Source organism: Lynx canadensis, chromosome C2 (assembly GCF_007474595.2).
Source record: "Lynx canadensis isolate LIC74 chromosome C2, mLynCan4.pri.v2, whole genome shotgun sequence".
NCBI classification, from domain to species: Eukaryota; Metazoa; Chordata; class Mammalia; order Carnivora; family Felidae; genus Lynx; species Lynx canadensis.
Window position 1 is genome coordinate 111,311,168 of NC_044311.2, and position 25,069 is coordinate 111,336,236.

Here is a 25,069-nt window from a genome sequence, read left to right on the forward strand (position 1 = left end):
GGCCATTTTCAGTGCTTCACACATATTACTTTTTATGTAAGAAAAAATTTTTTTCAAACAACAGTAATAATGCACTCATAGCAGAAGGCAGGCAAGTGTGAGCACCTGTGCTATGAATCACCTGTATTCCCCTGATGGAAAAAGTGCCCACACTTGGCAATTTAGTGCTTTACATTATACAGCCAGCAAACTTCTATTGAAAAACTATAGCCAATGGGGCACCAGGGTGGTTCAGTTGGTTAAGCGGCTGACTTCAGCTCAGGTCATGATCTTGCGGTCTGTGAGTTCAAGCCCCGCATGGGGCTCTGTGCTGACAACTCAGAGCCTGGAGCCTGCTTTGGATTCTGTGTCTCCCTCTCTCTACCCTTCCCCTGCTTGTACTCTGTCTCTCTCTCTCTCTCCCTCAAAATTAAATAAACATTAAAAAAGGTAGAAAATCCCAATTTAAAACAAAAAACTATAGCCAATGTGCTAGAGCAGCAGTCTCTACTGAAGGTTAAAAAAGAGAATATTCTGGGTGCAGGCCTCATCATGAGGCCCCAACTAAGTCAAACTGCAACAGTTTCTCACCTGAAAGTAATCATGTTGTATGGTAACCTGCACCAAAGAGAATAGGCTGGCTACATGAAGGCTCTTATGGCACTAATTAAAAAACAACAACAGGGGCGCCTGGGTGGCGCAGTCGGTTAAGCGTCCGACTTCAGCCAGGTCATGATCTCGCGGTCCGTGAGTTCGAGCCCCGCGTCAGGCTCTGGGCTGATGGCTCAGAGCCTGGAGCCTGTTTCCGATTCTGTGTCTCCTTCTCTCTCTGCCCCTCCCCCCTTCATGCTCTGTCTCTCTCTGTCTCAAAAATAAATAAACGTTAAAAAAAAAAAAAAAAAAAACAACAAACAAACAAAAAACACCCTTAATTTTTAAGATCAACAGTCTATAAGGCCAAATGCCTTCAGCTACTCCTCAGCTGCTACTGGAACTAACAGGGAGTTCTGATCCAGACCCAAAACCATTTGGATCAGGAAAATCAGAGCACTTAAAAGTTCAATAACAAGAAAACAGGTTAGCCTCCCATTTAGCTGCTGTAACAAAACAATCTTTATCCATCCTTTCCAGGATGAGAATTCCTTTTCCATAACAAGAATCTTCCTAATTTCCCATTGGCAGTACTTGTAGCCTTTCCTATTCAGACTGAAAAAAAGCTATAACTATGAAAGCCTACAACAAATTCATAAAATATTTAAATGGCTTGTATGCTATCGCACAATATTATCTACAGCTATTCTGGGAACACATTAATATTCAGTTGTTTAGGGGCACCTGGGTGGCTCGGTTAGTTAAATGTCCGACTCTTCATTTTGGCTCATGTCATGATCCCATGGTTCGTGAGTTTGAGCCCCACATTGGGCTCCGTGCTGACAGCATGGAACCTGCTTGGGATCCTCTCTCTTCCTCTCTCTCTACCCCTCCCCTGTTTGTGCTCTCTCTCTCAAAAAAAAACCAAAAAAAAAAAAAACAAAAAAAAAAACCCCAACAACCTCATTTGCTTACAATGCTTTTGGAATACAGACTGGAAGACCTCTTTGACAATTTTGAAAGCTCCCAGGGGTTCCAGGTTGACAGGTTGAGAACCATTACTGCAAACCATATATTTTATCATGGACCAAGGCCATAATTTCAAGAACTTTATCTTTCCAAGGTTATCACTTGAAATAAAACCATCAACCATCTGCACACACACACTCACAAAAGAAATACGCAATTTCATGGTGAAGTGCTAAGCAGAAGAAATGAAAATAGTTGTGAATGAGTCACAAGCTGTGGGCACTGAAATGAATATGGCACTTCTGAGCCTAGGGGTTTCTTCTGTTGGCTCTGTTACAGAGGTTTAGCATAGGAGGTAGGGACATGAGAACCCTGATGGGGGAGGAGGGGTTCTTTTCTAAAAAGTATGGGATAAAGTTGCCTTCTCCTTCTTTATAAAGTCTTCCTGTGTCAGCAGGCTGCCCACCCCCAACCCCAACGAAAACAGGGGCAGCCCCTAAATGCCAAAAGAATAATTGTCTGAGCTTTTCATACTGAAATTGAGTTGGCAAGCTCTCCTCCTTGCAAAGAACACAAAGAACTTAGTTTAGTCTGTGTGTAAATGCTCCACAATCATTACCAAAACATCCAAAGCAACATGTTCAAGGGAGGGTAATGAAGCTTTGTTTCTCTCCCTTAGTTGTAAGCTTCTGACATTCATTTACTTACTTACAGTACTTAGCAGCAGCCAACCTTCTTGGTCAACATGTACTCTTGGCTGTCTTGGGCACTTTATTTCTAACAAAGGGCTATATGGAGCCACATGTGGTGGGTAAAATCCCCAAGCTCAATGTATCTAAGACCCATGGACTCTGGAGCATCTGAAGTCCAGATCTATTCAACTGAGCTGGAAAAGGGGTTCTCCAATAATTAAAGAACACCAAAAAGTACTCCTCCATACAGATGAATGGGACTAGGGGCTTCAGAGAGGGCTTGGATGACCCTTGAAAGCAGAGAACATGAGAAGAACCCTGATGTCAGTTTGAAGAATCCTGAAGGCAGTGTGACCCAAACTTACAGGGTGCAGCCAAAGACACACTACCCTTGATGCATTCTGATGCTCCTTGGTGCTTTTTGACTTAAGCAGGCCTCCTGCCTTATAACAACTTCTTTCCTACCACCTAGAATAAGTGGAATAATGGAGAGCAGTGAAGGAGCAGGACCTTAATTCACACTGTGCCCTAATCTGAGACCTAGCCCAGACAGTTTTCTCTCTCCCTGGTGCTTTCTATGTTCTTCTGTCCTATCATCATGTCATGATGCAGGTCTTTGGTGAAAGAGCACTAGGCTTTTCGATTTTGCTGACACAGTCAAAGCTGTACATGAATGCTGAGAAGATGTGTCTCCCATCTTTAAACAGATCATTATTCCAAATAAGAACGAATTCAGGCAATAGACCATAGGCTTACAAAGACCAGGGGGGCTCTGAAGCCAACTGGAATTCCTGCTGTGCCACTTACCAGTTCTGTGGCTTGAAGCAGACTGACTTAACCTCTTTCAATTCTGGTTTTCCCATGAAGCACAGATTAATAGTATCTGCCTGATAGTGCATGCAAAAAAAGAGAATAATGAGTGTAAAGTGCTTTAGCACAGTGCCTGGCCAGAAAGATAGTAAAGCTTTGTGCTGCTGTGTTAGAAGAGGTATGCTAACGAGAACCTGGGTAAGCATACCTTTTTGAATGAGTGCTCTTCATCATCTTGTGTGGGACAGTTATGGCTAGTTGGGACCAAGAAGCCAGTCACTTTATGTTAAGTCCCTCCAAACCGCCAGGATCATAATTCCCTCTCTCTCTCTCTCCTGAATAATAGGCACCGGTTCCTGGCCAAATCCAATTTCTTCAGCTTGCCACTCTCCATCTTGGCAAGGCACAAAATAACTCACTCTCTGAAAATACCAGTTTAACACTGATTAGAAGAATACCCTTGTTCAGTGAGGTAAAGCACTGAGTAATATACTGTCCTCATGATGCTAAAATCCAATAGTTATTTCTTATCTCACTCATCACAAGAGGGAAGGCATGTCTGATGAACCAAGAGACAAAATTGTATCATATCTCCACCAGGATGAGTTATGCATTCCTGTCATGTGCCAGGCACTGGGCACAGTACTTCACACATATGATGCTGAATCTTCCCAACAACACCGCAAGACACTGAGTCCTAAAGAAATGAAGTAACTTGCCCCAAACTGAGCAGCATATGGTGATACAGGAAGAGTTGTAACTCAGTATGGCTGGCCCCAGAGACTGCACTCTTTCTCCTGCCATACACCATGTTGTTTCCTACTTCTTTGCTTATATTGGGATTCTACAAAACAACCAGAAGTTGTAGCACACCAAAGATTTGATATGTAACTAAAGTAGATGGAATACTAAAAACAAAACAGGGGCACTTGGGTGGGTCAGTAGGTTAAGCATCTGACTCTTGATTTCAGCTCAGGTCATGATTTCACGGTCATGAGGTTGAGTCCTGAGTCAGGCTCCATGCTGGGCATGGAGCCTGCTTGGGATTCTCTCTCACTCAAAATAAATAAATAAACGAACATTAAAAAAAAAAAAAAAGAATACAACAAAAGCTCTAAGTTGTAAATTCAAACATGTCATTTGTCAAAGGTTTTCCTTTATAAAATTTATTCTAAAAGAGTGTCATGGTTGACATACACTGGAAATGTCTTCAAAACCCTTTCAAAGGCCACATACAAAAAAGCTAATCCCATTATTTTAGGGTCACAATTGGTTCTTTGACCAAAAACAGTATTAGCTGACCCAACTGTAACTTGATTCACTAGATTTGGTTTCAATAACTTTTCCCCATGGTCAGAATTCACTTTCAATGGACCAGAATCTGCCATGGCTGAGGGATATTCCAAAATAGAAAACTACAAAAGTGGAGTTCTAAAACTGTTCTGACCAGTGGCAATACTGTTAAAAATGAGGTCACAGCAACTTTCTGCTCCTTGAAATAATTTTCACTCTTGGTTCCTAGGATACAGCTCACTTTTTGGCTTCTCTGTCTCTGCTTAACACTCAAACCTTAGTGCCTTCTTTCTTTCTCCACCTTACACTCTTTTTTTCCTTTTTATAAAGAACTATTTAAAATGTTTATCCATCTAATACTGTGTGTGTCCCTGGTGCTTTCTTTTAAAATCTTTTCTTACGAACATTTCCAAATACACCAAAAGTAGAAGAATGTAACAAAGTCCATGTACCCATCCTTCATCTTCAATAATCCTCAACACTTTGCCATATTTACTTCATTTTACCCCATACTTTTATTTTTTCTGGAGTATTTAAAAATAAAGCCCAGGGCATCATGACATTTCACACTTGGATACCTCATTATGTTATCTGGAAAAATAAAACAGACATTCTCTCATCTAAACACAATGCCATCAACACATGTAATAAAATTAACAGTAACTCTGTAACATCATCTAATACAATGTCCACATTCAAATTTCCTCGGTCTTTTTTTCTCATACCCCAGGGACAATCACATCAGCTACTAATAAGATAACCTTCTATTGCCTTGTTAATGACTTTCAAGGCTTCAACTTACTTATCCTTGTCTCTCTTCTGAAAAAAGGCCCCAAAATGTGAAAGCATGTGTGACTGGATGTTAGTGTCTTCTTACCAAAAAAACCAAAACCAAACAAACAAACAAAACCGATTTACTTATCACATATTGAAAATACTTTCTCATATTATTAAATATTCTTTAGGGTACCTGGGTGGCTCAGTCAGTTGGGTGTCTGATTTCGGCTCAGGTCGTGATCTCACTATCCGTGAGTCTCAGCCCCACTTTGGGCTTTGTGCTGACATAGGCTTTTGAGCCCGCTTCGGATTCTGTGTGTGTGTGTGTCTCTCTCTCTGCCCCTTCCCCACTTGTGCTCTGTCTCTTTCTCTCTTTCAAAAATAAATAAATATTAAAAAAAATATTCTTTGAAAACTTGACTTTTGCTGTTGGCCTAACTGGCCAGTACTACATATTCCATGGATTTATTTAATTATTCCCTATTATTTGTTACATACTTAGGTGTTTCACCTTCATTATTATGAACAGCCCTGTGATGAGCAGCCTTATCCATGCCTATGGTTTACCTTTCTATCTTAATTTAACCACCGAACACCTCTGTGGCTTCAGCCATAATGATGATTTGGTATTTGCCACATGCTGTGTTTTTCATCTATCTTCAAACTGTACATATGACTTGGACACTCTGATCCTCCAAGGCCCAACTTCTCTCTCAGGTGCTTTTACCTAGCTCCTGTGGCAGGTTAGTCATTTCCTTTCAAATGTTCCCCAAACACTTTCTACATTGGACATGATTTATTTATTGGTATTTTGTATTTAATCTTGAACCTACATTTCTACCACACTGACTTGTGAGCTTCTCAACACCTCACTTTTTTTTTTTAATCTGTAAAATAAAGAGAATAATACTAACTCCATGTGTCTGAATTTTAAAAAAGAGATAAGAAAAAGTGTGAATCATATCATCTGGCAGAGAATTCGAGTTTTACAAAAGTCATTTTCCTTCTTTTCCTCTAATAAGAGAAATTGTAAATGTGTCAGACTATACTCATATGCCTGGGAGGCAAGGAGTTAAACTTTCCCCCAGTTATAGGAAGATAAACTGAGCACAGGGAAATGCTGGGAAAGGGGAAGTAAAATGGTTGCAAGGTCCAGTACAGCCCAGGGACTTTACCAGTTGCAACATTTTCTCTGTAACAATGTTGCTATGTCACAGGTCCTTAGATAACAGAAAGAAAAGAAGTCAGTTAAAATCTGCAGATGGGAACCCTTGATCTCTGAACCTCTTTCTCACCTCTGAGCTCTTCATTGTGCTGGGTTGGTCTGGCCAAGAGGAGGCCTAAAGGCATTCTCAGGCCTATAATCACCTAGTGGGTAAGGAAGAAGCGGAGAAAAATTACATTTGTGGGAGACTTTGGGTACTCTCAAAGGTGCATTTGTATCTTTTAGGTTTCATATCTTTCCAGAAACAGGAGTTGGTCTCTGAAAATGCACTGTTGCCGAGGAAACATCAACAGGGCTGTAGGTAAGATCTAGATTCTGGTGCTGGCTGTAGGCATGACCATGGGCACATCAGTTAACCTCCCTGGGCCTCAGTTGCAGAATAAAGGGATCTGACAAAACTGGTTCCAAGAGCCAAAGGGACAAAAATTCAAAGAGAATAGAAAGGTTAAATGACTGGCTCAATATCATCATACTTCTAAGAAAAAACAGAGAGCAGAGCTGGAAAAACTATGAAAAGTGATGTAGTTTGAAAACTGTTAAAAGAATCATATGATTTTCAAGAGGTCTGACCTAGTGCTGTGAGAGTGGCATTTAGAAATGCATTTAAAGCTAATTTGGACTATATGAAAATAATTTTCTGTTCTATTCCACAAAGATCTGGAAAATATTCCCAGCCCTGTGTCAACCTTAAATGAGAAAAGAATCTTTAAAGAGCCACTGATTTGTAATGGAAAATTTGGATAAATCAACTATTTATACTCTGGGAGATTTTTATATTTCTTTTTGTCCTTTCTTCAGAACACATAGCTAAGAAAAGCCATGATGTAAGTCAGCTCTATTAGGCCTCATTGGCAGGCTGTTTGTTCTGTATCTACAGTGTGGCAGCTTCTCTGACTACAGCACTTAGTGGACAGGCAACCAAAGAACACATACAAGCTTAAAAAACAAAACAAAACAAAACAAAACAAAAAAACATGTGAGCTTGGATTAATCTAGCATGAGCCTAGAGAGAAAGAATGTCAGAACACCTATGTTTTCACCATTTTTGGTCCAAGGTTTATTAGCCAAAGTTATCCAAGCTTTCTGAATCTCACATTCCTCATCCTGAAAAACAGGGCAAACAATTACCTATCTGCTGATGCATCAAGCAATGTACATATGAAAGTATCATTATAAGCACCGACCTGATAAGCTGAACTGGGAATCAAGTCTTCCTTAAATGTCTACTATCAAATTTCTGGATCTATACCTAAAATTCCACCTGAAATCCAGTATCAGAAGAAGTACTGAGACCCTCCCTAAATACATACTTTCACCAATTCACTGTTTTAGTTGTGTTTAATATCTGGGAAATTATGCCCAACTCCATGCATTTCTTTAAGAAGCAACCTAGCCTAATGAAGAGTAGTCAGGTCTAAACAGGTATAATCTAAATGTGTGTGAGACTGTGGATTGGGTGAGGAAGACTAGACAACTTGGTGTCAGGAGTCACTGAGGAAGCTGAGAATGTTTCATTTGGAATAAAGAATAGAGCCCTTCCCACTGAAGGACTACAGTGTGGCTCAAAGAGTAGCCTTATTTGATTTAGCTCTGGAAGAAGAAGCAGGATAAATGAACGAAGTTCCTGGGAGCTGAATTCAGCTCACAAGGAAGTACTTTTTCTAACAGCGGAACAGTGAGTAACAGAAAACACTGATTGCTGGTCCTGTGGCGGATGGATGAAATTACTACACTGCCTTCTAAACCTTACATTTGATTCTTCTCTTTCTGTACCTTTGACTTTCTCTGAGGACACAGAATTGTTAGGAATATAACCTGAAGCACACCCTCCCTCCCACCCCCTCCAACTTTCATTCCCCTCTCTGAAGCCTTGTCCATGCTCTCCCTACAAGGAAAAATACCATTAAGGAAATGTTTCAATGATTTTTGCTGAAAATAGAAGAAAAAAAATAAAGGTGGCCAATGCTAAATTAGGTTATCTGGTTTTCAATGTGTCTTTTTTTAGTCATCAGATAGCTTTACTGCAGTTGGCTGAGTTTAGTGTCTTCAAGTGTGGGTGGTTAGGGCAATAAAAGGAAAGACATTTTTTATTTTTTTATTTTAAGAGAAACCAAATAAAATCCTCAACAAGATTTTTTTCCCTAATGTGGCCATGCTAGTACAACCTGGCTGTTTTGCTGGGCACTATTAACATCTATTTATAGCCAGTATTTTCATAGATGAATCACATTTACCATGAGACAGTTAATATTAAGGGCTCAACCAGCTCTGCTGAGAACCCCATAATCTTACTACATCTCTTTCCATTCCCCTTGGAGGGAACTAAGTTATAGCTTAATAGTTCCATGTAGAAAGATGGGTAAACCCAAGTGGAAATGTAAAAGTAGCAGACAGCCTGCTCCCTAAATTCAGCAAAGTATGGGATGTTAAACACATTCAAATTTTAGGCCCTGGCTCACCGCCAGCTTTGTCCCTTAGAGATGAGCATCCTACAGTCAGCACAGACTCCCTATGCATTGTGCAGCCATCTCACCATCAGAATAATTCACCTCTCCATTTTCCTACCAAACCAAGTTTAAATGACACCACTGTATAAAATGCCACATACATAAAAACAGCTTTAATGATTGTTAAATGTGCTGTCAAATAAAAAGGAGGCGGGTAGAGGATGTTCAGTTCATCTTACGTGTGTATGTGGGGGTAAGGTCAGGGTATACATGGTCAAATATTTTCAAGATCAGTGATACTAACTGGAGGTTTCTGATATATCCTGGGGATCTAGAGTCACTTCTCCCCACAGCGTGTGCACATACACACACACTCTCTGAACTTTGTAGAGGCACCAGCACTACCCTGATACTGATAGCCATTTGTCTTTGACATTTCCTATGAGAGTCTCCACCCTTAATTTATCTTTACCAACACTTTTCTTAACAGTCTTTACTTCGGGCTAAAACTCTTTAAGATTAAATAAGATAATATAAAACACTTAAGACAGCACTTTGCCCATGGTAAGAGGTTTATACATACCAGCTACTTCTATTAGTAGTTTCTCAGTACAGGCATACTTCAGATATATTGCAGGTTCAGTTCCAGACCACCCCAATGAAGTGAATATTGCAATAAAGTGAGTAAAATAAATTTTTTGGTTTCCCAGTATATATAAAGTTAGGATTATACTATACTGTGGTCTATTTTTTTTTTTTTTTTCGAGAGTGTGTGTGCATGTGCACAAGGCGGGGAGGGGTAGAGAGAGAGAGAATCCCAAGCAGGCTTCGGGGTTGTCGGCGCAGAGCCTGATTCAGGGCTCAATCCCATGAACCATGAGATCATGACCCAAGCTGAAATCAAGAGTTGGACACTTAAGTGACTGAGCCACCCAAGTGCCCCTATATTGTATATAGTCTATTAACTGTGCAATAGCATTATGTCTAAAAAAGTAACATACATACCTTAATTAAAAAATACTTTATTTGTAAAAAAAAAAAGGCTAACCATATCTGTCAGCTTTAAACAAATTGTCATCTTTTTGCTGGTAGGAGGTCTTGCCTTGATGTTGATGACTGATGACTGATCAGTGTGGTGGTTGCCGAAGTCTAGCATGGTTGTGGCAATTTCTTAAAATAAGACAACAATGTTATCAAATTGATGGTCTCTTCCTCTCACAAAGGAATTCTCTGTAGCAAGTGATGCTGTTTGACAGCATTTACAGTAAAGTTTCTTTCAAAATTGGAGTCAAGCCTCTCAAACCCAGCCACTGCTTTATCAACTAAGTTTATGAAATATTCTAAATCCTTTGTTGTCATTTCAACAACCTTCACATCATCTTCACCAGGGGTAGGTTTTATCTCTAGAAACCACTTTCTTTGATTATCTATAAGAAGCAACTTGTCTGCAGTTAAAGTTTTATCATGAGGTTGCAGCAATTCAGTCACATCTTCAGGCTCCACTTCTAATTCTACTTCTCTTGCTATTTCTACCACATCTGCAGTTACTTTCACTACTAAAGTCTCAAACCTCTCAAAGTCATCCATGAGGGTTGTAATCAACTTCTTCCAAACTCTTGTTAATGTTGACGACCTCTTCTCATCAATCATGAATGTTCTTTTTTTAAATTTTTTTAATGTTTATTTATTTCTGAAAAGAGAGAGAGAGAGAGAGAGAGAGAGGGAGAGAAAGAGAGGCAGAGACAGAAGGAGACACAAAATCTGAAGCAGGCTTCAGGCTCTGAGCTGTCAGCACAGAGCCCAACACGGGGCTCGAAACAATGAACCATGAGATCATGAGCTGAGTGAAAGTCGACGCTTAACTGACTGAGCCACTCAGGTGCCCCAATGATGAATGTTCTTAACGGTGTCTAGAAACCTTTTCAGAAGGTTTCAATGTACTTTGCCCATTATTCATCAGTGGAATCACTAAATATGGCAGCTAAAGCCTTATAAAATCTGTATCTTAATAAGATTTGAAAGTCAAAATTACTCTTTGATCCATGGGCTGCAGAATGGATGCCGTGTTAGCAAGCATGAAAACAATGATCATCTCATTACATATCTCCATCAGAGCTCTTGGATGACCAGGTACATTGTCAATGAGAAGTTATATTTTGAAAGGAATCTTTTTTTTTTTTTAATTTTTTTTTTTTTAACGTTTATTTATTTTTGAGACAGAGAGAGACAGAGCATGAACAGGGGAGGGGCAGAGAGAGAGGGAGACACAGAATCTGAAACAGGCTCCAGGCTCTGAGCTGTCAGCACAGAGCCTGACACGGGGCTTGAACTCACGGACCATGAGATCATGACCTGAGCAGAAGCCGGACGCTTAACCGACCGAGCCACCCAGGCGCCCCGAAAGGAATCTTTTTTTTATAAGCAGTAGGTCTCAACAGTGGGCTTAAAGTATTCAGTAAACCATGTTGTCAACAGATGTGCTATCATCCAGGCTTTCTTGTTGCATTTGTAGCATAATTCTTAAGGGCCCCAGGAATTTCTGGAATGGTAAATGAGCACTGTCTTCAACTTAAAGTCACCAGCTGCATTCGCCCTAACAGGAGAGTCAGGTTGCCCTTTGAAGCTTTAGAATCAGGCACCGGCTTCTCCTCCCTATCTATGAAAGCCCTAGATGGCATCTTCTGCCAATAGAAGGCGGTTTCATCTCCACTGCAAATCTGTTGTTTAGTGTATTCACCTTCATTAGCGATCTTGGCTAGATCCTCTGGAGAACTTGCTGCAGCTTCTACATCAGCACTTGCTGTTGCACCTTGCACTTTTACGATACAGAGATGCCTTCTTTCCTTAAATCTTATGAACCAACCTCTGCTAGCTTCCAATTTTTCTTCTGCAGCTTCCTCACCTCTCTCAGTCTTTATACAAATGAAGCAAGTTAGGGCCTTTCTCTGGATAATGCTTTGGCATAAGGGAAGGGTGTGGCTGATGTGACCATCTATCTAGACCACTAAAATTTTCTCCATATCAGCAATAAGGCTGTTTTGCTTTCTTACCATTCTTGTGTTCAATATGACACATTAAATTTCCTTCATGAACTTTTTTTGTGCTTTCACAACTTGGCTGTTTGGTACAGGGGTCTAGCTTTCAGCCTTTCAGCTTTTGACATGCCTTCCTCACTAAGCTTAATCATTTTTACTGAGATATGTGCAACTCTTCCTCTCACTTGAACACTCAGAGGCCACTGGAGGGTTACTGACTGGATTAGTTTTAATATTGTGCCTCTGGGAATAGGGAGGCCTGAGGACAGGGAGAGATACAGACAAATGGTTGGTCAGTGGAGCAGTTAGGGCACACAAAACATTTACTGATTAAGTTTATTGTCTTAAATGGGTCCAGTTAGTGCTACCCAAAATAATTACAAGAGTAACAGCACTGACTACAGATCACCATAACAATATAATAATAATGAAAAGTCCTGAAATATTGCAAGAATTACCAAAATGTGACCAAGAGACATAAAGTGAGGAACGCTGTTGGAAAAATGGTGCTGACAGACTTTCTTGACAGATCTGCCACAACCTTGAATTTGTAAAGAGCGCAGTATCTGCAAAGCATAATAAATGAAATGCAATAAAATGAGGTACACCTGATACCATTCTTCTAAATTTCTAGCCAGATGAATCATCTTTACAATGAAGTAGTTCCTACTCAGAGCCAACCAGCTCTGCTGAGGATTTCATGATTTGATCAATCAGTGAATCCTTGCTGATGCCCAAATCTGTTGGGCACTGGGGATACAGACATAAACAGGGGACCTTTGCTCACAAAGCATGTACAATAAATCTATTACCAGGTACCATTACTTTCATTTTACATTTGAAGGCTCAGGGAGATTTAGTAACTATGTGTGGTCCACGGCCACAGAGCTAACATACTGGAGCTGTGATTTAAGCCCAGATCTGTCTAACTGCACAATCTCATAATCCTTTTATTATGCTATGCCTATGCCACACCCAAGCCTAAAAATAAGCTAGAACAAATCACCTAGCACAATACCTGGATAGCAGGTACTTCATAAATGTTTGTGAATAACAATGTTGAACTAGGATTTTTCCTTTACTATGTATGCTTTCTTATAAGATCCTAAGTAGATATAGCATAGTAATGTGCTGGACACTTTGGATCCAGGCTGCCCAAGTTGGGATGTACTACTTGCTAGTAGTATGACCTTCAGCAAGTTACTAAACAGCTACAAGCCTCAGTTTCCTTCTCTGCAAAATGGGGATGAATAACAGTTTTGTGAAGATTAAATGAGTTGATCAAAGGAAAGCATTTAGAACAGGCCTATATTTGTTAAGTATGGAATAAATGTAAGCTACAACTATTACTAATATTTTCTTCCCTAAATCGGAGTTTTGCTCAGCTAATTCAATATAGTAAGTGATCAAGACCAAAAACAATTTCTTTTACTGAGGCTTTTCCAGGTTCCTTTATACAAATTAAATATCCTCTTCTCCAACATTCAGACAAGAAAATAAACAGGTACATGGAGACTAAACTATCCAAACAGCACCCAATTATGTATAGTATGCAACTTTTGATATATAAAATTAATAAAGAATGATTAAGAAAATGTAACTTATATAGTATAGTAAGGAGTTGACTAGAAGTTTGTGTGTGTTGAAGGGAGGTGGTAGATTGAATAGGTCACTATTTATATTTATCCATTTCTTTAAATTAAGTAAATAGCTGCAAATTCTTTACTTGTCCTTCTCCTGCAAGGACACATCTTTACCAAGACCCACCATGATTTCAACCAGCTTAAACCCAAGAAAAACTGACCGAGGCCACCACACAGGAAAACAAAACAGAATCTGCTTCTCAGGGCCAAATGAACTGTATTTGTATCCATAGATACAAGACAACAGAGAATCACATAATTCTAAAGTGGGAAGCCCCAGGACCTCAGAGATCATCTAGTCTCAGGCCCAAATCCTGCTGTCAGGGGATCTGTTAGGGGGTGAGGAACAGGATAGAAGTCAAGGAAAAGAATCCCTGGTCCTTGTTGCATCCTGAATGACCTCTTAGGGCCAACCTAGCCCAATGTCTTCACTTTAGAAGTGACAACCCAGAATCTGGCTATTTAAAATAGAGCTGAGATCGGAAACCAGGTTTCCTGAATCCCAGTCTATCACTCTCTTACACTCCTGAGGGCTGCCATTCTACAGCTATGATAATCACAGATAACAATGCATTGGGCTGTGTTAAACTGGCAACTAAGCAGGATTTCTCCTTGCAAAACCATCAGGCATTAGGTCACTGCCAGCACTTTATGAAAAGAGTAAGGCATCATTATTTGGTATAAACAAAAGCAACTTTCCATTAGTTTTTTTTTTTGTTTTTTTTTTTTGTTTTTTTTTAACCTGAAAATCCCAAACCACTGTTGCTATTACAAAATTTTTCTTTTCCTCAGTACACACCCCTGGGCCAAGCACAGATGCATTAAAATTTTGCCAAGAGAAACAATGAAGTCACTGATAATACAAAGCATGAAGTATCATGAAATTCATGTCTTTGTTTTCTTCCTCTTGATACTTAATTACTTCTCATTACTGATCATTTTGTGGTTGTTGGCAGAAGGGCAAGGAAACTCCACCACTGTAAACATGCGGAGACATATAACACCTCAGTAGACCAGAAGTCTGCTCATGATGGGTCTGTTCACAAATGCAATGTGTGTGCCATCAAGAACACTGATGCTACCAGCTCCGGCCCCCAAAGAGGATTAGCAGTTTTTGAAAAACCCTAATCACTTTAAAAAGAATAAACAAAGTGTCAATATATTCCAGGTCATTTCATTTTTATCACTTATAAATGTCATCACTGCCAAAGGATTTGCGGTCTCCTGGCAGATTTCACCTAACTCACCTTAAAAGTGAGGCAAGGGAAGCTGGGATGTGTACAAACTTTTAATCAAATTTTCTGCAGCAGCTTGGCTTGCCTTAAACTCAAAGGGTACTCATGAGCAATGGTTAGCAAACTACTCTGCTAAGCATTGCTTAAGCTTATGCTAAGCATAAAATGAGATTATAGAAACTTCTATAATCTTGGAATTCTGGAAGGCATACCTTGGATAAAATCTGGAGAAATCCTTATTGATTAGCAGAATACAAGTTGATGCTTATCAATAGGCTATTGTTCCACATACGAATATGTGGGTAAGAGAAAGCACAGGAACGCATCATAAAAATAATTTAAAAAAACAAACAAAAAAACCCAAAACCTCCACAAAACCTTAGCTTCTGAGAAACTAAAAGAAGAACTAAATAGATTTTACTTCTTTAAAACTAGACATTTATTCAATTTTCTCAAAAATCTGGATCTGTAAGTGTTGTAGACCTACAGTTTTTAAAAAATGGCTGTAGTTTACTTTTCCCATTCCTCTGAAATGTAACCTTACAGCTGCAACCATCAAGAGGTGAAATCTACTACTCCACTTCTTAAATTGGGGCTGGCCTTTGTGATGCTGTCTCACCAATAAAAACGAGACCTTAAAGTTTCAGCTCTCATACTTTTGCAATGCTGCCCTGAGACCACCATGTGGAGAAATCTGGTCTAGCCTACCAGAGCTTGAGAGCCCAGTGGAGCAGGAGTAGAGATAAGATGATCCAGCTGAGGTCTCCTAGCCCAACTGGCTGACAGACAGATATGTGAATAAGGTCATCTTAGACCATCCAAGCCCAGTTGAGCTGCAAGATGACTTAAGCCACAGAATGACCCACAGAATTTTGAACTATTGTTGTTTAGCCACTAAGTTTTGGGGTAGGCCACAAAGTGGAAGAAGCAAACCAGTCACCTTGTGGAATACCCATTATGTATGAAGCACCAGGTCAGATACCCCATGGGAGATGCAAATGGAGATTAATAATATTGGACAGAAGACATGGATGGCCCTGTCCTTCATGTGTGAGTAAATCTATAAATAAAGTGGCACTTAATTATCTATTTTATCAATTTTTTAGTTCATGTGCTGTTGAAGCCAGTACAATATTTATTTGTTTTAAATAGATCTAGTCTATGTTAAGAACCTTCCATTATTCCTATAGGCCAGAGCAAGGGTTCTCCTGGGATGTTTAAGACAACTCAATAGGGTAGGAGAAAATAATTAGATATATAATTTTTAACTGATACTTTTCATTTTTATTTTTGAATGTTTTCAAAAGGTACATTATATACAAGTTTTCATAAGGTACATAGCATATACTATGCTAATGTATATACATTATTTATAAACACATACATATAATGGGGTTTTCCACAGTCATATCTCCCACAGAACCTCAACCTTCCATCCCTACACAAAAATATACTTCTCTATGCTTTGCTTTTCTCAAATAAATGAATTCTTTCTTGGCTATCTAGGGAAGAATCTGTGATAACTACTACCCCCGATGATTGTTCATCTGTACTGTAATTACTTAGCAAGGCTATAAGTATGTTTCAGATAGGGTGTCTATATTCATTCCACAAAGTATCTGTAACTGTTTGCCTTTGGCAGTACAGCATAATAGCATTATGGCATGATTTTTATGAGTACAGGTTCTGCAGCCAGGTTGCCTGGATTCAAATCGCAGTTCTGCCAGGTACTAGCTGTGCAACCTTCAGTAAGTTAGCTGTGCCTCCATTTCTTTACCATAAATGGAGAGAAGAATCTTACCTACTCCATAGAGTTGCTGCAAGAACTGAATGAGTTATGTAAAATGCTTAGAAGAATACCTGGCATGTAGTAAGTGTTCAATAAGTATTAGCTATCATCATTACCACCACCACCATCTTTCAATTTCCAATGTCTAATAGAGTGAATGTGTGATAGAGGGAAGTGAGAATGATAACTTGTAGAGAAAACACATTATGTGACTCGGAAAAATTTGAAAGTGAATGTTTCAAACCGCAACTTCGAAGCAAAGTGTTTCACTAGTTATCAGCGATGTTGGCCTACTGCTGACAAAACATATAATAATATGTATACATATGTATAATATGTATACATATTATATATATATTACATATATAATATATATATAACATATATAACATATAATATATATCATATATATTAACAATATAATATATATTATATATTAACAATATAGTATATATAATACATATATTATATATAACATATATATAATATATATAAACATAAATATGTATATTTATTATATAAATAATAAACACGTAAGACAATAAACACCTTCAAGTTCTGCTTTTATAGCTTGATTGTTATGGGGAGACTTAAAAAACAAATTCTCAGCTGAAAATTCTTACTGGGATTATTTCATTAAGGACTGTCTTCTAACTGTAATCTCTTTCTTGTGGAAATTATCATCCCCTGTAGCATTTAGATTTCTGTGGATTTCTGTAAGACACAGATCCACAAATCTGTCTCTTCTAAATATACTACTGATAGCCTATGCTAGAAGAAAGGCACACTGGCAAGTATTGTCATATACTATAGGGGAAAGGGGTCATAGAGATCACCTCCCCATCTCCCTCACTTCACAAATAAGGACACTGGGCTTACAGAGGGTCAATGTTTTAATTAAGTCCCACAGGTGATTTGTGAATAAATTTTCTTTTTAAAAAAATGTTTATTTATTTTGAGAGAGAGAGGGAGAGTGTGAGTGGGGAAAGGGCAGAGAGAGATGGAGAAAAAGAGAATGTCAAGCAGGCTCTGTGCTGCCAGTGCTAGAGCCCAACACGGGGTTCAAACCAACAAGTGGTAAGATCATGACCCGAGCCAACATCAAGAGTCAGATGCTTAACCAACTGAGCCATCTGGGTGCCTCATGAAATAATTCTTTTCATCTGACTTCTTGTTCAGTGCACTTCTCATGATCCCGGTTTTAGGAACTATTTCTATAAACTTTTAAGTAAAAGTGTATCATTTGTATTAAGGGAAGCAAGAAAGCCACACCATAAATAATCAACAAAGCACATGACACACTTTCAGTAAATGCTTGTTGAAGGATGGATGAGGGATGAACAAGGCCTAGCTGGCTGGCTTTGAAGTCCTCAAGGTTTCTAAACTATTCTGACACTCAGGTCTCCCAAGTGGTGCCAGCAAATTGAGGCTGGTGAGAATTATTTTTCTTTTCTTTTAATTTTGAATGTTTATTTTATTTTTGAGACAGAGAAAGAAACAGAGTGCAAGAGGGGAAGGGGCAGAGAGAGAGGGAGACACAGAATCCGAAGCAGGCTCCAGGTTCTGAGCTGTCAGCACAGAGCCCGACATGGGGCTCCAACTCACAGACCTCGAGATAATGACTTGAGCTGAAGTCAGGCGCCCAACTGACTAAGCCACCCAGGCTCCCCTAAATTTTTAATTTTTTTTTAATGTTTGTTTATTTTTGAGAAAGAGAGACAGAGTGCAAGTGGGGGAGGGGCAGAGAGCGAGGGAGACACAGAATCGGAAGCAGGCTCCAAGCTTCCAGCTGTTAGCAGAACCTGATGCAGGGCTCGGACTCACAAACTGAGATCATGAGCTGAGCTGAGCTGCGCTGAAGTAGGACGCTTAACTGACAAAGTCACCCAGGCGTCCGGAGATTTCTTTCTTTTTTTTTTTTTTTTAATGCTTATTTATTTTTTGAGAGACAGACAGAGTGTGAGCAGGGGAGGGGCAGAGAGACAGGGAGACACAGAATCCGAAGCAGGCTCCAGGCTCTGAGCTGTCAGCACAGAGCCTGACGTGGGGCTCGAACCCACAAGCTGTGAGATCATGACCTGAGCCAAAGTCAGACGCTTAACTGACTGAGCCACCCAGGCGCCCCCCACCCCCGAGAATTATTTCTTAAACAGAGTACCCAGCAAAGACACAAAGCTATTCTTGTAATCTTTTCTTCCCCCTTCTGTATTCATACCTCACACCTCATTAGATGACAGAGATAATCAAATATACTTGCTTTTCTTCTTGAAATTTTTTCCTAACTATAAAGGCATATAGACTCACTGTACAATTTGGGGAAATAAAAATAAAGTTAATAATGATATTAATAATAAAAGCTAATGTTTATTTAGAGTGCCAATTTTCTACCAGGCATGTTGCAAATATCTGATGTGTGCGGACATGTAACCCTCACAGCAACTTTAGGTTACAAACATTCTATCATTGTCATTCTACAGATGATAAAAGTGAGGCACAGAGGTATTAAGTAACTTCCCCAAAGTTTTACAGCCAACAAATAATGAAGTGGGGATTTGAACTCAGGCAGTGTGGTCCCAGAGTCCACGGTCTTCACACTCTTTTCTACTGTCACTGATCAAGTTTTGGTGTCTAATGCAAATTATAAGGAAAAAAATTAATTTAAAAATTGATAAATCGACTAAATGTAAAGAGAACATACACTATGCACCCCCAAAATCCCACTCCTATACCCTAAAGGAGAAATGTACACAGGAAAAAAAAATGTAATATTCACTGTAGCATTTTTTCTAAAACTGAAAAAAATGCAAACTGTCTTTTCATTAAAAACCTCAAAGCTGGAACAATTTTTCTTGCTATTATAATTTGGATAATAATATAATCAGATGTGAGCTAATGTGTCCCTCAAATATGCATTTATTTTATATTTTCCATAGTGGCCAACTACTATAGGCAGCATTGTCTCTTGTTTTGGAGATAAGTGTCCTAACAATAAATCCTTGACGTATCCAAGGATAGATGTGGGATTTTAGCAGAATGTCAGGGATACAGCCAGAGACCAAGGCTTCATTCCTTTAATATTGGACTTCCTTGTCAAAACAATGTAACCCAAAGTATTTTCTAGCAGTAATTCTGATGCTTCTATCTTAAAGCACCAAAGATTAAGAAATTTCAAAAATTTTTAAAGCTTCCAAAGGAAATACTATAATGTGAATCTGCAGAAAGTTAGAACAATTAGCAAATTTACTATTTTACAATTGTGTTAAGTACATCTTAACTCCAGTAAACACTTGGGCTGTGGTTAGAGGCATGACCTGGATCCCGGAGATGAAATACTTGGTGGATGAAGTTCAAATATAGTCTGTTTACCCATGGACATAAGTGGCCTTCATCAAAGCAGAACACCTTTTTAAAATGTTGATTTTAAAAACAGAAGTGTAAATAAAACTGTGATTTATGAATCTGCTAATGCCATTCTCTGTTGTAGACTTCAGAAAGATCGAGTCTTTGGCTGAGGTAAATAGAGCAAGAGTGCAGACCTGTTAAAGCAGTAATAGGTGCCCTTATTAAAACTCCACTTCCATTAGGAGTTACAAATTGTTTTCCTTCTTTTCAGGCTTTAAAGAATGCGTTCCAGAAGCAGTGACACAGAGGGCTCAGCCCCAAAGCAGTTTCCAAGACATAGTAAAGGCCATGGTTTCCAAGGGCCTGAGGACATGAAGCAGAGGCAGCAAGACAAAGACCCCACCAGTGAGTCGGAGGCAATTCTTCCCTGTCCTAAGTCACACGGTGGTATCGGTCACCAAGGAGAGGACCTCTCAAGAGATGATCTATTATTTCTTCTGAGCATTCTGGAAGGAGAACTACAGGTCAGCTGGCTTAAAATTATCCCTACATTCAAGGAGAAGGCTGCTTGTGAATTTGGTGTGTATGCTGCCACGGAAATAGATGATCTGTGGTTCATACCTGTATGTACATGAAAGAAAGTACACATACACATAATTGTCTTCTGCCAACTGGAAGGGCAATTAATCCTACGTAAAAGGGCTCTCATTATGACATGCAATTGGCAAGCAACACGTGAAAGATCACATCCTTTGCCCGTGCTGCTCATGAGCTTCAGTGCACAGGCATGTATGAATAATACCAGACAACTTCCGGATTGCTTTAAATAACAAAAGGCACTTTTATACCCCATGTGAACTGGCTCCTAGACTTGCCCTAGCATTATTAACCTGCATAAAAAATTAAAAACAGCTACTATACATATAGGAGAATCTTATTTCTTACCCTTGAAAATGTTACATGTCAGCCCATAGAAAGAGTATCACGTTATCTGCTTGTCAAACAGTAAAAAATGTTGAGTCTCCCCCATGTTGCACAGTGATCACTTTTCAAATATTATTAATGTATAATTAGATTATAAGAAGGATGAAGGGACATAGTTTTGCAACCTTTTGTAAAAGGCAATATAAACAAATATGATTTGTTTATATTTGAAATAGAAGAAAAAAGCACTCAATTCTCACAAGAGATCACTTTCAGAGACTGCTGGTAGATAAAGCAAGCTTTCTGAAATGCCTTTTGTTCCTACAGGCTCGAGATGAAGTCATAGGCATTTTAAAGGCTGAAAAAATGGACTTGGCTTTGCTGGAAGCTCAGTATGGGTTTGTCACTCCAAAAAAGGTGTTAGAGGCTCTCCAGCGAGATGCTTTTCAAGCAAAATCTGCCCCTTGGCAGGAGGACATCTATGAAAAACCAATGAATGAGGTATGTATCACATCGGGGTGTGCACCTGGAAGGTGGAAAAGTTCACTAGCCAGCCAAGCACTAGGCCTGGCAGGTGAGCATGACATATAATTCTTTTTTGATTATTTACAGTTTTGTGTTCTAACACATTTAAAATCTTCCCAACTAGATAAATACTACATGTTCTACAGGAAAGAAAAGGAGAATAAATCATACAGGATGTTTCCAGTAGGTTTGTTCCCTGACATGAGACTGAAAGCTGACAAATGCAAGAGAATTTCTCTCTCTCTCACACACACACACTCACATAGAGACACAGACACCCAGACACATACACACACACACACACACACACACACACACACACACACACACACACGGGATGGCACTTCTGGGGATTTGAAGGCTATACAGGCTATAATAAAAAACAGATAAAGCTCAAGCACAGAGGTTAATTTCTTTGAAAACACTGAGGTATTATGTCATAGAAATTCTGAGCATGAATGGAAATGATCTGAAGAACTGTCCAAGAAATGGAGTTTTAGAAAGCATGTATTTTAGATGAGTGCTATCCTCTTTTTCCTTCAAAAGTTTAATAACAGCAAAGATCTTCCCCTATCAAGAGTGCCCAGCAATGACAATGGCAAAGAGGAAAAGTCCCAACATGGCCACCACTACATGAAGATGTGGTACTGCTTGCTCTTTTCCTTGCTGACATTTCTAAAACTCTTTGGCATCCTTATTTTATTCTTCTATTTTCCTCCGAGACCTCAATGGAAAATTTCATAATTTTTCATTTTTATAAAAGGGAAACAACTAGGAGCATGAGTTAAGGCTGGAGAGAGTGAAAGCAAGTTTTGGACAAATTTCCCCCACATAAGCTCTGGCAACCTACCTCAGGACTGACCTCCAATGTCCTTGCTATTCTTGTCTTGGGTGTCTCATGAGAGAAGACTACTGTCTTGCCAAATTGTGAAGGAGTTTGGTCATGTGGATTTGCTTCTCTGAGGGGTGAAGGTGAGACCACCCAAAGTCTGTTGACTTGCACTTTAATCCAAATTTGAGAAAGAGGAGCTGAAGCTTCATTCAAGTCAAGAGTGTTAAAACCGTATCCTGGCTCCCAACATAGTGACTGTGAAACAGCATTGGGCACAAATTCCCCAACCCATATAAGTGCAAATGCAAACTGATGATCGCTGAAAATATCCTTAAAAAACTCCAAAAATGGGACAACCCCTCAATACTTCAGTGTGAAATGAATGGAATGATTCCAAACTTACACTGAAATGACTAGGAAAAGCTTTAGTTTCAAAATAATTCTATTAAACACATGCAAAGTTGGAAATAACCTGACTCTCTACAAATGCTTGTCCCTGAAAGTTATCTATAATTTAGCCCTTTACAAATCCAACTGTATTTGATTATTCCCACAACACATACACATACATACTCCCCTATGTATACACACTTCTCACGTTCTCACTTCCATGATTTGCGCACTTTTCTTCTCTTGCCTTCTACTGCTGCCTTATAGGTTTCTCCCTCCTCAGTTATCAGTCTATCCATCATCCCTTGAAGCCCACATAAGTCTAGTTACCCAACAGTTCAGTTGTCTGCCCTCTTTTTCTATCGAGGACGTAATGAGGCAAGGGGAAGTATCCAGAGAATAAACAATACGGGGGAATTTTAAGTAGGATTCCCTAGGCAGCTTTCTCACCAAGACCATCCATGGCTGTACCTGAATTACTGCAGAATAAGGATCTGCATGCTGAATAATTATTCTTCTTTCGCTTTTTCCCATCCTGGGGTGTTAACATCCCATGACCTTTTATTTTCTTCACAACGCTCTTTTTGAAAAATGTAACAATCTTAACCAAACTAAAGGGGATTCATCTATACTTAAGGCAAAATTGCTTAGAAGAACTCACTGCTCTCAGTTACGTCACATGGTAGGAACAATGACTTAAGATGAAAGACTGGTAGAGGCATGTGAGCTAGAAGAACAGGAATGGAGTGACAGGGTAGCTGGGCTGTCAAGAGAAAGAGAAGACATAAGAACTCAGAGTCTATAACACTTTTTACCTCCTATTCCTTTCCAAACTAGGGTTCTATATTAGAAGTTCCCTTAAAAAAAAGATATTGAAGTTAATTGCCTAACATATTCTTAGTTCTTCCAAAAAAGATATCAAGAAAAATATATTTTGGATTTATCAGGGTACTGTAATAAAATAATCTGCATATCTTGTTAGCAACTCCTTAGGACAGTTCTTAAACTACTTGTTTTAAGCAACTGTATAATTTAGCTTTTAAATTTCATTTTATTCTTTTATTTAATATTTACTGAAGAGTTGGGCTCCTGGATGGTTCAGTCAGTTAAGCGTTTGACTCTTCATATTGGCTCAGGTCACGATCTCACAGTTCATGATTTTGAGCCTCATGTTTCAGCTCCATGTGCTGAAAGCATGGAGCCTGCTTGGGATTCTGTCTCTCCCTCTCTTTGCCCCACCTCCACTCATGTGTCCTCTCTCACTCTCTCAAAATAAATAAATACACTTAAAAAAATTTTACTGAAGAGTTGATGTATAAAAATAGTTGTGCTTCTTTGGCATATTTAATGTCTAAGAGAGTGACAGAAAGTAAGTATACAACTATATATAATATTGATTTCTATGGTGAAAACCACAAAGCACTATCAGAGAGTATAATGGAAGATCAAATTAAGATAGAAGAATCAGGCAACCCAAGATCCAGAGGAAGAGTATGAATTAGTCATGTAGAACATAAAGAAATTCCATTTCAGTAACATTGTGGACTACATATCCTTTGAAATTGTATTACTAAAAAATACAGAAAAATGTTAAATTAACTAACATACTCTTCAACACATAGATGGGCTTACATGAAAGTAAAAAGCTTACTTAGAAGCAGAAATTCTGAAGCCAGGAACTGAAAGGGAAATTTTCATTGACTGACTAGCTTTTGGCTCCAGATATTTTGAAACTTTCTTCTTTCAATCCATAAACTTCCAGTGCTGGGAACCAAAGGACATATTCATCTTGGGATATAATCTTTGGCCTTTCATCTTTATTTGACAATGGCTGGGTGAGGCGGCACAGTGGCTAATAAATTTCTGGAAGCCTTTCCTATGCCAAGATGTCTAGCAACAGCTTGACTATACATAAAAGTGACTGTGAAACCAAATGAATTTCCTGTTAGTAAGACCCCCAAAACATCCAGTCCTTCCAAAACTACCTGACATGAAAAGAAGCATGATGGAGGCTTAAGTAAAAATGGTAAAAAGCCAAAGGTCTTTAAAATATATATTTTTTAATTTAAGTATAGTTGGCATACAATGTTACAATAGTTTCTGTTGCACAACAGAGTGATTCAAAATCTCCTTACATTATACTATGCTCACAAGTGTAGCTACCATTTGCCACCATACAACACTATTGCCATATCATTGACTGTATTTCCTATGTTGTGCCTTTTATTCCCATCCCTTATCCATTCCATAACTGGAAGCCTGTATCTCCCATCCCTCTTCACCCATTTTGCCTATCCCCCTACCATGCTTTCCTCTGGCAACCATCAGTTCATTCTGTTTTTATAGGTTTGATTCTGCTTTTTGTTATTCATTTGCTTTGTTTTTTAGATTTCACATATGAGTGAAATCATAAAGTATTTGTCTTTCTCAGTCTGACTTATTCTCCTTAGCATAATACCCTCCAGGTCCATCTATATTGTTGTAAAGGATGAAAATCTCAGCACTTTTTATGGCTGCATAATATTCCATTGTATATTATATATACAACACCTTCTTTATCTATTTATCTCT

At 38.9% G+C, this 25,069-nt stretch overlaps 2 protein-coding genes across 3 annotated transcripts in view; one reads left to right on the top strand and one right to left on the bottom strand.

Annotated features, from left to right (window-relative positions):
- CMSS1 (cms1 ribosomal small subunit homolog) overlaps positions 1 to 25,069 on the bottom strand; it is a 390,723-nt gene that overhangs the window by 247,139 nt on the left and 118,515 nt on the right. The gene's annotated exons all lie outside the window — the stretch shown is intronic.
- Positions 20,094 to 25,069, top strand: part of FILIP1L (filamin A interacting protein 1 like) — a 95,391-nt gene continuing 90,415 nt past the window's right edge. The window contains 2 exon segments of the mRNA XM_030328390.1: positions 20,094 to 20,351; positions 21,079 to 21,252. Of these exon segments, the coding sequence (XP_030184250.1) occupies positions 20,109 to 20,351; positions 21,079 to 21,252 (417 nt within the window). The 5' untranslated portion in view covers positions 20,094 to 20,108.